The 17,421-nt window shown below is 40.3% G+C and overlaps 1 protein-coding gene across 1 annotated transcript; it reads left to right on the top strand.

Annotated features, from left to right (window-relative positions):
- The first annotated feature begins 4,141 nt into the window (after positions 1–4,141).
- LOC137651569 (uncharacterized) lies at positions 4,142–5,319 on the top strand. Its single transcript, XM_068384797.1, has 2 exons — positions 4,142–4,841; positions 5,204–5,319. The coding sequence occupies exons 1-2, from the start codon at positions 4,142–4,144 to the stop codon at positions 5,317–5,319; spliced, it is 816 nt and encodes a 271-aa protein (XP_068240898.1).
- Positions 5,320–17,421: the final 12,102 nt, after the last annotated feature.

The following is a 17,421-nucleotide window of genomic DNA, read 5'->3' as shown; positions in this document are numbered from 1 at the left end:
GTGGCGACAGACCGACGGGACACCAGAGGCCGGTCCTGCAGGGTGGAAAGCATCAAGACAGACACACTGAGTATCTAAAGGATAATACCATCGTGGCGACCGCCGGCACAGCGGGGGTCGTCGGCAGGGGGCTCCGGCTCCGGCAGCTGAAGGCTGACGGCATGGTGAGCCTTGGATCAATTCATAAGATAGATATGTATATGGTTGTATACCTAGATTGCCGGCAATCAATGCCGGCATGTGGGTGGCCGACTCCGAAAGTCGGCCGGCTGTTACTAAGTAAAATGAGGGGTGGGAAGTCGGCGGTATGTCGACGGAAGGCGGCAGCCTCCGGCACATGGGAGGCTGACGTCTTAGAGGGGGAGGCATCTTATGAAAGAATGTCACTTGAGGTAGTGGCAGTTATCGCCGGCAGTAGAAACGGCAAGGGACCAGCATCAGGATAGAAAGAGAGAAAGGTAAGGAGCGATGGAAGGGGTAAGATCCCATACCCCTCCGGCATCCCTCCGGAGAGAGTGCACTCATGATAGGAGTGGATACTCCTAACATCCGGCGGCAGAGAGCCGGCAGTAGGCCGGGTGCCTGGGGTAACCCAAGGGAGGGATAGAGGCACTCAAGAGGGGGGAATCCCCCGCCGGCAGGACTGCCGCCGGCAACCACCCCCATAGAACGCTATGAAGGGTATGTGTACCAGAGCGGCCAGCTCAGCAGGAGAACAACTAGCCCTACCACTCCACCCAAGGGTAGAGTTGTAGGACTAAGGACAGATGTGTGTAGGCAAGCCTACACCAAAGGATAGGTGGGGAGGGGGAAGAATAGGTCTTTCTATAGAGGAGACTCTGTATGAGAACGGCCACCAAGGTAAGGGAGAACGCTCCCTAACCTAGGGTAGGTAGCCCAGAATGAGAACGGTACAGATGTACCATCTCAAACTATAATAAGGCAGAGTCAACCCCCAAGAGCTAACCTAGAGTAGGAGGACTAACTCCTAGGCCAGGAAGGCTTGAAAGGCACATCGCTAGTCACAGGGAGGAAGGAGTAACCCAACCAGGTGCAACTAAGGAAGGGCAGGGCCTTTCCTAATCTCTCAGTCACGACCCTAAGGGAGGGTCATTCCCTTAGGGTAGACAGAGAAGTGATAAATACTCTGTTTGTAGACAAGATTCCCCTATATAGAAGGGAAAGCAAGACTACTCAGAGGGAATGCCCGCAGGCAGGGGGATTAGGGAGCATATAGGGGTTCCTACATTACGTTAGGAGGGGATGATACACAATCAACACAGTCCCCTATATGGTCCCCGAAGGCGAAAACACTTACATCACAGTAAATAGTATGTTTAATAATGCCACAATCTTCGTAACTTAACCTAGGAACACTGGTATATATCATGCATGAAAACAAGCACTAGGCTGTCCAGCCTAGGGGCTAAGCTAGCGATCTAGTATGGGGTCGAACAGCGACCGAGTCTGATGAGTGCTAAAACACAATATAAGTATTTCCTAGCAATGCAGACTAAATAACTAATAATATTAATTAGTTAAATGACAGGAAAGGGCTGTTCTGGCTAACTAAATAGAGCATGCAACATGAACAGCGACGCCATAAAATGTCGCGTCCAGTATCGGCACAGCTCTGCCACAAAACACAATACTTTACGAAAAGTAGAAGTTACTTTACAGCTAGAGCTTATTTAAACAATACTGAGACCTGGTACTCAACTTTCCAGAAGAAGGCGAGGCTGAAGGTACCGACATAACAGTTTACTGTTCCTCGTTATAGTTAGGCTACCTTTAACCTTGTCCTTTGTACCCTTCTCGGTGACCATTTGTGTGTAACATTCTCTGTGTCGTGTGTTATTTAAGTTTGACTTTGTTTCTCTACATATTTTTTTTTTTTTTTTTTTGTGGACCTTCTGCACCATCGTACACGTGGTCTTCCAAAAATGATGGCCAAGGACAGTCACATTAAACTCCCCCAGCAGGCGGTGGAGATGCCGGCTACTTTAGACCTTAATGCTTGTGTTGAAGAACAAACGCAGGAGATCATATTTATTTATGAAGAGGCAAACATAACTCTGAAAGCTGTTTCCTCAATAGATTTTGCCTGTGCACCCCCTGAGGGTTTAGAGCACTGTAAAAACAAAGTAGGTAGAGTTCTTGAGGAACTCAGGGACTTTAAAACTTTGTGGAAACCTCATTGGAACAACCCCACTGCCCTGTCTAGTTAAACCAATCTTGTCAGTTTGTTAACTGACGCAGAAACGATGCACCTTCAACATGTAACACAGGGGAAAATCAACCCTTCAAATCCCCCTCAAGCGCCTAACGCTAACCCTCAGTTTGTATGCGTCTCAGTTGCTGCAGATCCTGATCCCCCTCCATTCGATGGTCGTAGAGATTGTTGGTCCGGCTAGTGGAGTTTGTTTCGCCAGACAGTACATGAAAACTCCAAGTACTCTCCCACAGAAAAATACATTTTGTTGCGTACTCTTGAGGGACAATGCGTAAACTTCTCGGTAACCAAGTGTGGACAGAGGGTCTGTATGAAAGATCGATAGACAGTCTTAAGTGAGAGTATGAGTCCCCTGTTCTGATTAAACACCTCCTAATAAATAAATTTTATAAAACATCCTCCCCTAATGATGATAGCACTGATCTCCGTTGTTTCCTCATGGAATGGGACAACACAGAAACTGAATATGTATAACTAACTGGGTCGTCTTTACCAGAGGTAATGTTAGAGCATGTTTTCACTAGTAAACTCAGACCCTTCCACCTAGGTATAGTTTACCAATATTACAATCGAGAGGAAGTAGCCTTGGCCGAAATGAAAAGGGCCCTGCATGCTCATACTCGCACGAAGGAAATGATGAAGCTCATGACCAGCCCTGATGACGGCCCTAAACCTCATACCTATGATAAACCCGCGCAAGCCAACAGTTACGGAAACTCATGCTCTTATGGTAAATCATTTAACCAGCCTAGACCTCCTTCCTCCAATGTGAACAATCATGTACCTAAACTTGAAGTTAATAATGGGCCTGTCCGGTCCGTGGATGTACAAACGTCTCCTAGTCGATCAAATGGATGGCCTATAGCTGGCCCCAGTAACAGGACAGCTAGAGGTAAATGTATAAATTGTGGTAATAGTGACCACGTGCAATCCAAATGTCCCCATTTCCCCGATTCAAGAAGTAGAATATCATAGTTGCGAGAAAGGAATTGTTGCACAAAATTTGTTTCCACTCAACACTTTGCCAGCAATTGCAATGCAATCATTGCTTGCCTGAACTGTCAACAGGGTCATAAATTGCCTGTATGCCCAAATATCCTTGCAGTATCCAACCACTTCATCCAACCCATTTGTGGGTTTGCTAATAACACCCCTAACTCCCAACCCCTTAGACCTCCAATTAATAACCCCCCTAACATGCAACCCATTAGACCTCCCAGTAATAACCCCCTTGACACACAACCCCTTATCCCTCCAAGTATCAATACCCCTGCGGTAAACCTTAATCACATTGCTTGTATCCTCAACAACACCGCGAGTGTTGAGCCTAATGATCTCGCCCCAATTGCATTACTGACTTTCACTGCCAATTTAGTCTCCTGTAAATTTAAACACTCCACAAGAGTTTTTCTAGATTGTGGTGCACAACGTACTTTTGTGCACCCAAATGTTGTTAAATCATTAAATCTTAAACCTGTTGGACAGATGGTGTTCCAGCTTAACTCATTTAATTGTACCGAACCCCCTAACAGTTCTGATCTAGTACAATTTAATATGAAAATCGGCAGCCGCAGACATAAGATTGTGGCTATTGTTAGTCCCAATGTAGGTAAAGGCATCAATACGCCAGGTTACACCTGTACTGTCTGTACGCTAGAAGCTAATGGAATTCGTCTCGCGGATCAACGTCCCGATGATAATGCTGCCAGTATTGAGATCATTCTTGGTGCCAATTATCTTCTCAGGCTCCTCAAGCGTACCCATAATATCCAAGGTGTAAACCTGTTTAGCACTTCCGCCAGCTACGTGGTATGGGGAGAGTCGCCTGATTGGTCACGGCCTGTTGAAGACCCAAGAAATGTCAGCGCAGTCACAATTACCATTAACTGAATTGATGTTGACTCGCCTATGACTATAAACCCGCCTCTTGAAAACCTTTGGAAACTTGACACCATTGGTTTCACTAAAGAACCTTTCAGCCATCTTGAAGAGAAAGCAGTTGATCTCTTCAAGAGAACTACTCAATACAAAACCGGAAAGTATGTTGTTCAGCTACCTTTCAAGAGTGACAAGCATCCCGATTCAAATTATGCTAGAGCCTTTGCCCAACTCATGTCAGTCAAAAAATCAAAGAACCCCCAATTTTTTACTGATTACCCTAAGATTCTGGATGAGTATCTTGAAGAAAATTTTATTGAGCCTGTCCCCTTAGGCACCCCTGTTGATGGAAAAGTACATTATTTATCACATCACCCAGTAGTTAAGAATTCAGCCACCACCCCTATACGTATTGTCTTTAACGCTTCATCCAGGGCGAACCCAAATTCTTTTTCTCTGGACGATTCTCTGTACACAGGACCCAATCTTGCATCGAAGATTCAGTCGATGATTTTAATGTTCCTCGAGATGCCCTTTGGTTTAACTGCAGATATTTCCAAGGCATTCCTTCGCATAGAGATTGTCCCAGAACAGAGAAACTTCTGTTGCTTTCTTTTCTTTGAAGATCCAGAAATGACAAAGATCGTTGCATATCGATTTAAAGTCGTTTTGTTTGGCGCCACCTCGAGCCCGTACTTACTTAACCAAACTATGCAACATCATTTGGACAGTCAGTCCAGTAGATTAGCGTCGACACTCAAAACCAGTTTCTATATTGATAACTTTCAACGCTGTTATGTCGACCCAAAAGACATTCTGAGTGAGAGGCCCCTCAATCAGGCACTTATGTTAAAGGCTAACATGCCGTTAGCCAAATGGACGACTAATGCCCCTCTTAACAGCGATTTCACAGAAAGAGGCATTCATGATTACCTCGGTCTTGAATGGGATACTGCTAATGATACCTTGAATGTTAAATTACCCCCTGAATTAAAGATAAGTCATTCCCACATCAACACTAAAAGAAGGTCGTGTCCTTGTTCTCTTTTATTTAAGACCCTATTGGTCTTATTTTGCCTGTTACAATTCTAGGCAAACTCTTCATTCAAAAACTGTGGATGACTGACAAGGGCTGGGACACCCCTATTGACCCTGAGCAAGTTCAAGATCTAAGTGATATCATCAAAAGTTACAAAGGTCTTGAATAAATTAAAGTCCCTCGTAATGCGCATATGGCAGTCAACCAGCATTGCACATTTTAGCCGATGCTTCCAAGCTCACTTACGGAGTAGCTGCTTACATAGTCACCCAGGAAGGTAATTCTCGCCTTCTCATGGCTAAAGCCCGAGTCACCCCTAAGCGTATGTTGGAAATGGATGAAAGCTTAACCCTTCCCAAACTTGAGGTTACTGCGCTCTTACTGGACTGTCGTGTAGCCAAACACTTGTTAGAACTGCGCCCTGGCATATACGCTTCGGTCACTATTTGGTCCGACGCTTCAACTTCCCTCCAGTAGGTCCATAATTATAAAAGTAACCCCCTTTACGTCCTTAACTGTATGGAGGAAATAATCAACATTAAATTATCTTTTAATCTTAACCAGAAGCATGTTGCCACTACTAGCAATCCTGCGGACCTGCCATCGCGTGGTGACGCTGTCAGGCATATTCTTAAGAATAACTTTTGGCTATAAGGCCCTCCTTGACTCAGTAACCCTTCAGAGTACCCAGATCAAAGCAGGTTCTCTATTAACCTGGAGATATGTGCATGCCCTATTCGGCGTGATCCCCCCGGAGTACGACTGTTTGATTATTACAGCTCCCTTAACGACGCGATCAAGTGCTACAATGCATTCCTTCGTTTAATTCCCCAATGGATACAACCCTTGTCACAACGTTGCCCTAATCTAACCAATAAATTCAACCTTCCACCCTTAACAGTCAGTTTGAAATGTTCCCAGGCCCAAAGTTATCCTAACATTCTGAAGCAAGTGCAAGGTGTAGATGTTTGTCTCAATTCAGACGAACGAGCTTTCATCGGCTAACGTAAACCTTACCTGGATAACCAAGGTCTTCTCAAAGCTAGTTCCCATCTCACTAATGCCCCCGTGGAATTAGATTATGTAGATCCCATATTGCTGGAACATCATTGTGTCCTTTGGACACTTATCGTCAGACAATGGCATGAACGTTTAATGCACTGTAATATTTCAACAATCCTTGTTGAATTACGTAAAGAATTTTGGGTTCCTCAAATGCGGGAGCAAATCAAGAAAGTTTGGCGTGGTTGTATCCATTACCGGAAGGTGCAAGCGGCCCCGTACCCAATGCCTCCATTAGCCCAGTATCATCAAAATCGCCTCATTTCAAGAGTGCCCTTCCGAGTAACTGGCTTAGATTTCACTGGAGCTTTTAAGGTATACAATTCACAAGTAGATTTTGTTTACATCTTGCTTTTTACCTGCGCAGCAACCAGAACCGTAGCTCTAGAAGTCACAGCTTCGTTAACGGTCATCGAATTTGTGCAAGCAGTGCGAAGATTTGCCGCTTGATTCGATATGCCACACTGTATCGTCTCTGAAATGCTTCCACTTTCCAAGCTGGTCAAACTCTTCTAACTGAACTTATGCAACACTCTGTAATTGATGAGGTTTAAATCTTCCCATAACATGACAAGGAAATTCATCACTCCCCGTGCCACTTGGTCAAACTCTTCTAACTGAACTTATGCAACACTCTGTAATTGATGAGGTTTAAATCTTCCCATAACATGACAAGGAAATTCATCACTCCCCGTGCCGCTTGGCAGGGAGGTTTTTATGAAAGGCTAATAGGCTTCACCAAACGTAATTTAAGAAAAGCCATGTATCACTTGTATCCTACTTATAATGAATTCGTCACTTTGGTACAAGAAGCCGGAGGCGTCATCAACGATAGACCTTTAGTTTACTTGGATGTCAACGACGTTACTGATACCCCCTTGACTCCGAGTCATCTGCTTTATGGTCGAACCCTCTCACTTGCTCCTCAGGTCTTTATGACCGACCTTCGATGACCCCACATATAGGGAAGGGAACAGCCTCCCAGCTAGTCATCAGAAACTCACGAACATGTTGCAAGTGTTTTTAAAACAATGGACCCAGGATTATTTCAATTTCCTTCGTGAATGTCACATAAAAAATAATGCCCATTGTAGTGCCCATTGATATCCGTGTCCACCGTCCGTTGGTTAGAGGGAGGCTGACCCTGTGCCTGAGGCACAAATGTATTCGATTGAACCTTAGGGAACAGTAGGCACTTAAAAGTTTGTTAGGTAGATAAGGTCCTTGAAAGTTCTTTTGGAAGCCTCATACTCACCTTGGTTGGGTTTCCCTTGCTGTGTATCCCTTGACTCCATAGTGTCAGGGATGTCTTTTATATAGCCGTCGGTCAGCAAGATCAAGCGATTGGAGTGACCTTTCGGGTCCCAGAACCTCAGGGATCCAGATACGATGCGGCAGGGGCATAAGACTCGTACATCGTATGCCCACAAAAGTTCTTACTCTTGTGGTTGAAGAACCCCCCTGTACACTTCGTCATCAGCTCTTCCTGTAAGGGAGAGAAGGGTGAATGAGTATTAGGTTGTTTATATTATTTAAATACTATATGCTAAAAATACTGGTTCCAGTACCTCAGGGATCCAAATACGATGCAGTGGGGAACATGAGACCTGCACTTCTCATGGCCATAAAAGGTCCTACTTTTGTGGTTGCAGGAGAGGGCTGCACATTTCACCTTGCCCTCCTCCTGTAAGGAAGGAAAGAGAGAAATGAGAATGGGATAAATTATCATACTGATAATTATTCACATGTAGTAAATAGTAATCATTACTATTATAATTATAGCTTAGGATAGTAAGCTAGAAAGGAAATAGGAAAGACACATATCTGTATTTCCTGTCCAGACAGTTGCTGTGACGTCACTCAATATTAATATTTTAAAATTTCCTTATTCGGGAAATATAGGGTGGAATAGCTCCCGTGAGTAGTACTGGAGTCAGTGTATACTATCACTAACTCTCCCACAAGTGAATATTAATACTGTAGGGTAAAGATTTAATGTTTCGATGATCTAGGATACATCAGAATGTTGAAGGAATACTTCACTTCAACATTTGCTTGGTGGTGTCAACAATGGACTGTGAAAGGACACACAGAATATGTTGGTAAATCATACTACTGTATATTATATACTGGAGTTTCCTAACTGCTGTATTTCTATACTGCAGGAATACTGGCTACTGTATAGTCTTATACTGTAGTTCTGCCATCATACTAACGGGTAGGCTAGCACCTTGTGGCACTAGCCGACAGAGAAAGAGAAAGAATGGATAGAAGGGCTACAGTATTATTATAGTTTAGTACAATAATAAGGGTTGTAGGGACTACTGTCTCTACTGCCTCGTTTCCAGAATGAGGATTCAAATGGAAAGGGAAAGTATGTATTCATTGTAGGTTCCATCCAGCCACAAAATCTGTTGCCAGCTGCACTGCCAGTTACAGGGTTTGTGGATGGCAGTCCAAAAGAGGACTGAAGAATACTCAAATTTGTAATGGGTCTCCCACCGGCAGCCGTCATGGCCGGCACAACCTTTCCGGAGCTTTGCTTCCATTAGTGGAAAGGTCAAAGCGACAATTTAGCCGCCTTTGTAAGAGCCCGGCCAGCATCGTAATCAGCTTGGCAAGCAGGGAGATTGTAAAATACCGGCCACAGATGTTTTGACGGCACTAAAGGACACAAGGGGAAAGGAAAGGGTCTTATATTTTTGCATAGAAAGAAGGCGGCACGTCGGCCTCCCACTGTCAGCAGTAAAACAAGGAAAAAGTTTCCTATGCCGGCACTGTCTTGGGCGGCAGAAGAATAACAATTCCTCAGTCTAAGATATTGCCGGATTTAAGACATGCCTTCTAGACCACAAGGGAGAAGGTGGCGGCAACTGTACTACCACTTTAGGTTGTGGACTAGAGAAGCCGGGCTTCCTATGCTAGCAACTGTGAAACTGGCAGGGGAATGAATAATCCCCCATCGGTAGAGTTGCCGACAACAAGACTGAATTCTCTGAGATACTGTCGTAATTCAAAGCCAGGATACTCACTGGCAAAGAGGAAAGACAGAAACATCATCCCAGTCAAGCCGGAGTACACTACTCCATGGCAAGACCAAAGATAGGGTTGCCGCCTAATGGCGACACTCAGAAGGAAGGAAGGGTTCATCTTTAAATCTCTAAAAGAGACGAGTATTGAATTATGTTAGTAATTCTAGGAGATGTGTTATCTCCGATTGAATTAATAAGACGATACAAGAGGATAAACGGGGATAACGTTGCTAAAGTATACTGAAACGCATTAGGCTAGCCTAACTCAAGTCTGGATCTCGGTTACATTACGACACCGAGGCCCTATCATATACAATCAAAACGTTTAACAAAAGAGGAAATATTACATATGTAATCTTATCTTCACTTGTATAATTTGCCTAAATAGCTATAATTCATTAAAGCTAAATACCGGGGACGTTGTACTACTAACTTAATAAAGCATTTATGGCGTAGGACAGCGGTCCAAAATGGCCGCCTCCGGTGATGGCTCTGCTCCACTAAATATATCTAAATTATGCTAATTCAACTGTGAGAAGGGAGCCAAAAATTATACACAGGAAAAATTAAATACTCAACTTTCCAGAGGATGAAGATGCTGGAGATTGCATAGTAATAATCCTTGAAATAGTAACAAAATCAAGAGCAGTTGGGAGATACACTGTGCTTAATTCGCTACTACAAAAGGAATAGTTGGCCGTGGTGGTACTGGGAGGGAATCCAAAGGGTAATGTACCAACCGTGTTTCACACAATTGTACATAATTCCTTTTGTATATATTATGGTTGTATCTTCGCTCTTCCCTCGCACTAAAATGAACATGAAAATTCAAGTCTGGTTTTTCCTCTGTGATTTTGTCTGTCTTGTGAACTTGTCATGTCCTGTTGCCTTGAGGTTTTGTATATAAGGAGAGTGTTCCACAACAATATAACTCAGTCGTTTCCAATCTGCCTTTGATTTCACAACTCCTCTCTCGGCCCGTCACAGTAACCTTGATAACGGCTCCCCTTCAAATTTGCCACTCTTCCCCCTCAGAGCGAAAACTCTATTCTGGGTGAAGCTTGCTATGTGTCGTATCAAGAAATACGTCCCCTGATATTATGCGATATCCTTAAGAGTTATTTTAAGGATACTCGTGCCAGAAGTTAGAATTCTGGAGACCTGTGGTCAATTCTCTGGGAGTTGCACTGTAGCCAGATATCCCTTAGAAAGCTGCCTAAAGGAACCTTCCATCAGCACAACATGGCTGAGCCCAAAAAGATCATAATGATTACAAATTTCTCTTCCCAATTAAAGTCAGGGCATTAAACATTCGACAAACTGGCTGGTGCATGTAGTAAGTGATATAGTGAGTTACTATATGCTTAACCAAGCTGATTAACTACGTTATTGCTTCACAAGTCAAAGGTAAAGGATCCGGTTCAAAGGTCCACTCGTATGGAGAATTTTTTTTTTTTTTTATTTAAATGTTTGAGTGGGAACTTAGTCCAGGAAAGGCTCCCTACGTCAGTTTCACAAAGGTCATCAATGGAGCCTAAAGAGCACTTACACATGGAGCACAAAAACCCTGCTAATAACCTTACTGACGCTGTTCCCTTACTGTCACTCTTAATAAAATAAAGGAGGATATTTTACTGTCCAGAGGCCGGAGAACTCTACACGTGAAAATAAAAGTAATCAAAGGGCCTACTCTAGCTTTGTCAGGTCTATAGTCATCTTGCACTCTTAGGCTCTGTTTTGATTCCGTCCTAGTGACCCCAGTGAAATGCTGGACAGGTATCTTACGTTAATATACTTGGAGACAATAATAAAAATGGGAGAGGTGATTTAAAGTAAAGTTAAAATGTTTAATATATGAAGTTTACCTTCGAAGCAGATATATTAACACAAAGTTCCTCGCTGAAACCACTTATAGACTTACTTAGGGTTACTCCTTTCAAATATTGTGTATTCTATCCCGTGATCAAATATTCATAATTTGCACATTGAAATAAATGAGGGAGTAAAAATACAAAGGAAGTTTAATTAAACTAATATTGATTTATTTTACAAATTTATATTAAATGAAAACGGACATCTTAACAAACAAAATGTGATGTAATCAAAAGTAATTCAAAATAATGATAAATGGTTGGTCAGACACGTGGTCTGCTGCAATAGTCAATAACAGTAATATGGTTGGACACGTGGCCCATGTGACCCAGAAACTGTGCTAGTCTCAAAAGCAAGAAATTATATTGAAAAAATATATACACACAATCCCACCACACACAGTCCGAATTATGTAATAACCAGATACTCTACTCAAGTTAAAATTAGTCTAAACTAAGAAATGGGGGAAAAACTAAGTGGCGACTTTCGTTACCTGCACTTCTTGGAAGACAGTCCTTTGGCCTTAATTCCTGTTGACCGGAACTTTGCACAAGTTGGCACTTTGCACTCTTGACTGGCTCACACCTAAAATTCTCACTTTGGCAATTAAGGTTTAACAGGCTGTTCTTACTTCTCTATCTCTCCGATCGGCAGGACTCCTCTGTGAGTCGAGTTTTGGGAAGAGAATGTGCCAGAGGTGCACAGATTAACTGAAAAGCAGGTCAGACAGTCATGGCGACTTACGAACGAATTAGCTGAAGTTAAAGTTGAGAGGGATCACTTCGATTCACCTTTCCAGACAGGTGAGGGTCACAATGCGCACAGTAACCCCAGTGGAGGTGCCACATCGGAACATTTGGACAGGGCAATATATTGTTGCATGGAATGCATAGGAGGCAGGATTTTGTGCTAAATACTTTGAGGAATCTTGCTGCTCTAAGGGAGTTTATATATACAATAATCATACCTATTCTGGCTTGCTAAAAATTAATAGTTTAATGATCAATTAGCAATGGGCTGGTGCTATGGGCATACATCTTAAAATTAACAAACTTTAATTGGTAGTGAAAAATAAAAGATGCATTAAAATTAGCTGCATAAGAAATTACATTTTGATCAGTTTCGTAATTTTATCTTGACCCACTTAGTTTAAGGAAAGAACCAACATACACGGGGATAATATCTTTCCCGGGCGTATATAGGCTGTGACGTCACGAGCATGGCTTACACCACTGTCAAGATTATTTGATTTAGAATAGTTTTCCCGATGTTTTAGTAAGAAAAATTCAATGTAGGATAGAACGTTTGAGGGGTAACTACAGTATTATTAGGCGAGTCTTAAATACAAACGAAAGAAGAAGAGTGAAGAAAAATTCTTGACTTACATACAAATTCCCAAATAATTGGAATAGACTTCCAGCCGATGTAGTGAACAGTAACATGATAAAAGAGTTCAAGAATAAGTTAGACTAAATCATAAGAACTCTCTAAATGCTTAAACTAAATTACTCTACCAAAGAGCGAGGATGGACTAAAAAGTCTTTGGGACATCCGAAATCCTTGTAACTCCTTATAACTCTTCTCCACCTCATCCCACAGGGCATTAAAGTAAGATGGACAGTTTCAATTAATTCTACACCTTTTTCAAAGTCAAGGTCAGCTGACTGTGGCAAATCACGATAAAAAAATGAACATATTCCTGAAAGAGTAAGCAATTTTCAAATTAGTTCAAAACAATTCCCAATCGAATATGATTAAAATGAAACAGGGATAAAATATATTAATAATGGTACAATGGATAGATGTCACGAAAACCATCTGTATATCTTGGTACGAAATTCCTGAATGATGGACTGTTCTGAATTCATATTAGCATCGTAACGAAACTTTTATATATACATATATATATATATATATATATATATATATATATATATATATATATATATATATATATATATATATATATATATATATATATATATATATATATATATATATATATATATATATACTGTATAACAGCACATCAGAAACCTACAGCCTTGCTAATGGCTTAGAATCTAAGCTAGTTAGAACCCAAAGAGCATTGGATAGACTGATAATGGGATAAACATTAAAACTAAGAGACAGAAGAAAGAGAATGCGGATACATGACCAAACTAAGGTAGAGGGTATTCCAACAGCATATAAGGAAATAAATGGACATGGGGAGGATAAATAATGAGAATGACAGATATTACATGGACATTAGGAATAACAGAATGGGTCTCCATATATAAGTGTGCTACTTTTATAAGCACACATTGAGTATGTGTTGTTTAAGATGTGTAAGGCTGGATAACGAAGTACATCTTATTAGCTTTAAAAGTATTTATAGTCTAAACCAACAGAGTTTAACATCTCCATCATAGGAGGGAGCTGGTTTGGTCGGATGACCAATTCTGGTGAAGTATAGATATGAACTGATTAAATTATTGATATCAGAGATATCGTATGCTTAGTTGATGTAGCATTTTTAACACAATCTCGGAAGACACCTGCATCCGGTGACGTCACATACTTTCACACACTGATGCATTGGTGTTGACGTTTAAGAAAATTGTTACATTGCCGAGGCTGCATTGTGCATCCTGTTTATGATTTCCCATGACTACAGCAAATCTCACGGCTAGCATCTTCATCCAAAATGACATATTACGTCTTGTGTTTTAAACATGTAATAACAATTATTTCATTCATTACATTAGCTCGGCCAGCTATCTCAATTCTAAAAAAAAAAAAAATTTAACAACAAGCCAAAACATGTTTACTAAGCGTGACTGGATATATGTATTATTCTTTGTTTAACTTTAGCCATAAGCAAACGAGGACGAATGTCCAAATAGGCACATTAGAAAATAATAACAACAATGCATATGAAAAGATATTACCAAAGCAAAGAAAAAAATGCATGATAAATAAAGATCATATATATGGTACATTGCTAGCAAATGATTATATGGTACCCAAAAAAAAAATATTGACATACATATGATTCGGTAACTTGTTAAAGAATAATTATTACCTTTGTCAGAAACATAGATTAACATTATACGGTAACTAATAAAAATATTTGTTACCTTGGTAAAAATTCAATTTTTTAGTGCACAAACACGAATTCCTGGTACGTACACGTACCACGGTTTCGTACATATATATATATATATATATATATATATATATATATATATATATATATATATATATTTTATTAGCCCATCATTCTGTTAATTTAATTTTTTTTTCTCTTTTCTTTTTAACATTCCGGCTTATATATTTTATTAGATGCCGAGAGAAAAAATGATTTATATATATTTTTTTTTAAATGTTTTTTTTTTTTAAATGTATTTTTAACCATGCAAAGTTAAAAAATTTTCTCATTTATATATTACTAGCGTACTAACAGCTTTTCCTACATACTCTAATTCCAACATTTTACTCCTTTATCGAATGAGGTGGCCACTTCAAACGGCTTTAAACTGAATTAAATAAGGAGTTTTGTCTGGACATGGCGAAACGTTCTGTTTTAGCTCCCTGCTGTGCCGTAACCTACGCCAAACAAGGATGGTCACGGCGATAAATATCATCACCGTGATACCCAGTCCTGCTAGTAGTATGGGGTGAAGAATTTCCTTATAAGTCGGTGACAGGTGGTCCATTTCGGTTAATTTCATCAACCGCTTGGCTACTTGTATGTTGTACGGGAGAGGTAGTGCTGGCATTGTAGAGGTCCAAGTGAAGTTCGCGAAGTAGGCTCGTTCTCTGATGAGTGTCCGTAGACCAGTCACCATGGAATTAGGGGAAGTCCCGATACAACCATCTGCTGCAACGAAGATGTGGGCGAAAGACGTGGATCCGTCAGGGCATGATACATTGAAGCCGTCCTTTTCGTATCGTATCCACGAGCTATTGTTCAGTCTGCAATTGAACTCATTATTGTCAAAGGGATAAAGTTTATCCAGACAATTTTCAATTGTATGGGAGAGAGCACCGTCTAGCACTATACCTAACTCGCATGAATCCATTAAGTTTTTATGGAATTCAAATGAGTAAGCTGTACATATTTTTCTATCCATTGCGTCTGAACAGTGAGTTAATTGATTTAAGTCTTTAATGACCGTATATGTTTCCTTGTCTGGGGAAATCAATACGTGGATATTACTGGATTTGAGTGATTCGTCATGAAAGTCGGAATTGGTGATATCCTGTAAGATTGCCAGGCATCAGAAGAATCAAAGGGAATTGTAATCCTGATCTTGTTATTATCAACGCTTACTGTAATTAGGCTGTAATAAAATTCTAACCTACGTTCGCCTAACAAAGGAACATAGCCTAGTTTATCCCTTCCGTTCTCCAGAATTAACTTTAAGTAATTTATAGGCAACAAATGGGGCGACAGTACACCTTTAGTTGCTAACGTGATAGCTTCTACATAATCCTTGGATTTCTCAATGAAATGTGTAATTCTGTTATGTATGTGATCTATCTTTGAATCATAATACGTTAACGTTGCCAACAAATCCTGTACTTCCATAATCTGAATGATATTATTTGAATGTTCATTTACTAAATCTATAATTTGATTGATTGAAGCTAACTGATTCCTTAGTTCTGACATAATCAATTCATCTTCATGAGTCAAGAACTCAATTTTCTTATTTTGATTACTAATCTTAAGACGATTGGAAATTCCTAAACCTAAACTTGCAACAGACCCAAAGATGTTTAATGCAGCATAAATAAACGGATTTCGTCTTTCTTTATGTTCGTGTCCTACAGTCCACATCAAAAGGTCATAAGCCAAAGATCCTGTCTCGTAAGTCTTATTTTTCAAGTCATCAGATAGCATCTCTGCAACTTTTAATGTTGATCCAAGCAAACTCTCTGTAGTCAAATGAAAATGTCTTCTATGCAACTTATCTAATGAGGCAGAAAACCTTTAAATGGCAGTTCTTAAGCTAGTGACATCATTCTCCTGAAGAAAAATTGCTTGCATATTCACTTCTACAACTACGTTGCTTGATGTAATAAAAACGTCTTCTTGTCTTTCAACTATAGTGCCATATTTGAAATTTATACTTTTACTTTTAGAGCTCATCCCACACGAGGAAAATGTCTGAGCGAACAATATCACTCCCAACAACAAAAAATTCATCTTGGAAACCTGTAACGAGAAAAATATATATAATTACTCCTGTATTAAGAAGAAAACTTTTAATCACATAAAATGAAATTTTTTTCCCTCACTTCTCTCCCTCTCTTTTTTTTTTCTTTTTAATTTCTTATGTGAGCCAATGGTACTATTCTCTCATCCGTGGGTTGGGATACGTTTTGAACTCTAAACCTATTGGCCGTTAATGTTTCCAAAATGTTAAATGGGCCTTCAAACTTAGGTGTTAGTTTATAATTGAGTCCTTTGCGCACATTGATTTGAATATACACGTTATCACCCACGGTATATGTTCTAGTTGGCTTCGCTATTTTATCATGATTTCTTTTCATTATGATCTGTGATTCTTCTAAATTCTTTCGAAGGATATCATATCGACTTATACTTGCATTTATACATTCTTTTAAAGGATTTGATAGATTAATTGTAGGCGTTAATACATGGGAAGGCGTTCTAACTGGGGTACCATACAATGCTTCATGCGGTGACATTTTAATTGATATATGATATGAGTGATTCAGAGTACTCAGTGCCGCCGGTATTGCAATATCCCATTTGGGGTCTGATCCCCCTAGTGTTACTCTTAATATATTTAAAATCTTCCTATTTGCTCTTTCCACTAGCCCATTCGACTCTGGGTGATATATCATGGTATTTATTTTCTTAATGCTGAGGAATTCACACAATGAGGTGAGAAAGTGATTATTAAATTCACCACCCGAGTCTGAGATTATCATGTGTGGAATTCCATGTTTACAAATGTAACACTCGTAAAACTTCCTAGCGCATTCAATCGCAGTTTTAGTTTTAAGCGCTATTAGTTCTGTATATCGAATTAAAGCATCTATAATTACTAAGAGGTGCTTATTTCTTCTGTCTGACTCGTAAAATCCTGTTAACAAATCTAAATGTATTCTTTCAAAGGGTTGATTGGGCACAGGATAAGCCCCTAGGCTGACAGGTGTTTTCGTATACCCTTTGTTTTCCTGACATGTGCGACAATTAGCTATGTGTCTTTTTATATCTGTAAGCATCGTATGAAAATAAAACAATGATTTGGCTTTCTGTGACATTAATGAGAACCCCGGGTGTC

Source organism: Palaemon carinicauda, chromosome 13 (genome assembly GCF_036898095.1).
Source record: "Palaemon carinicauda isolate YSFRI2023 chromosome 13, ASM3689809v2, whole genome shotgun sequence".
Classification (NCBI taxonomy): domain Eukaryota; kingdom Metazoa; phylum Arthropoda; class Malacostraca; order Decapoda; family Palaemonidae; genus Palaemon; species Palaemon carinicauda.
The sequence above is the reverse complement of the archived record's forward strand: the minus strand, read 5'-3'. Positions and strand labels throughout refer to the sequence as shown.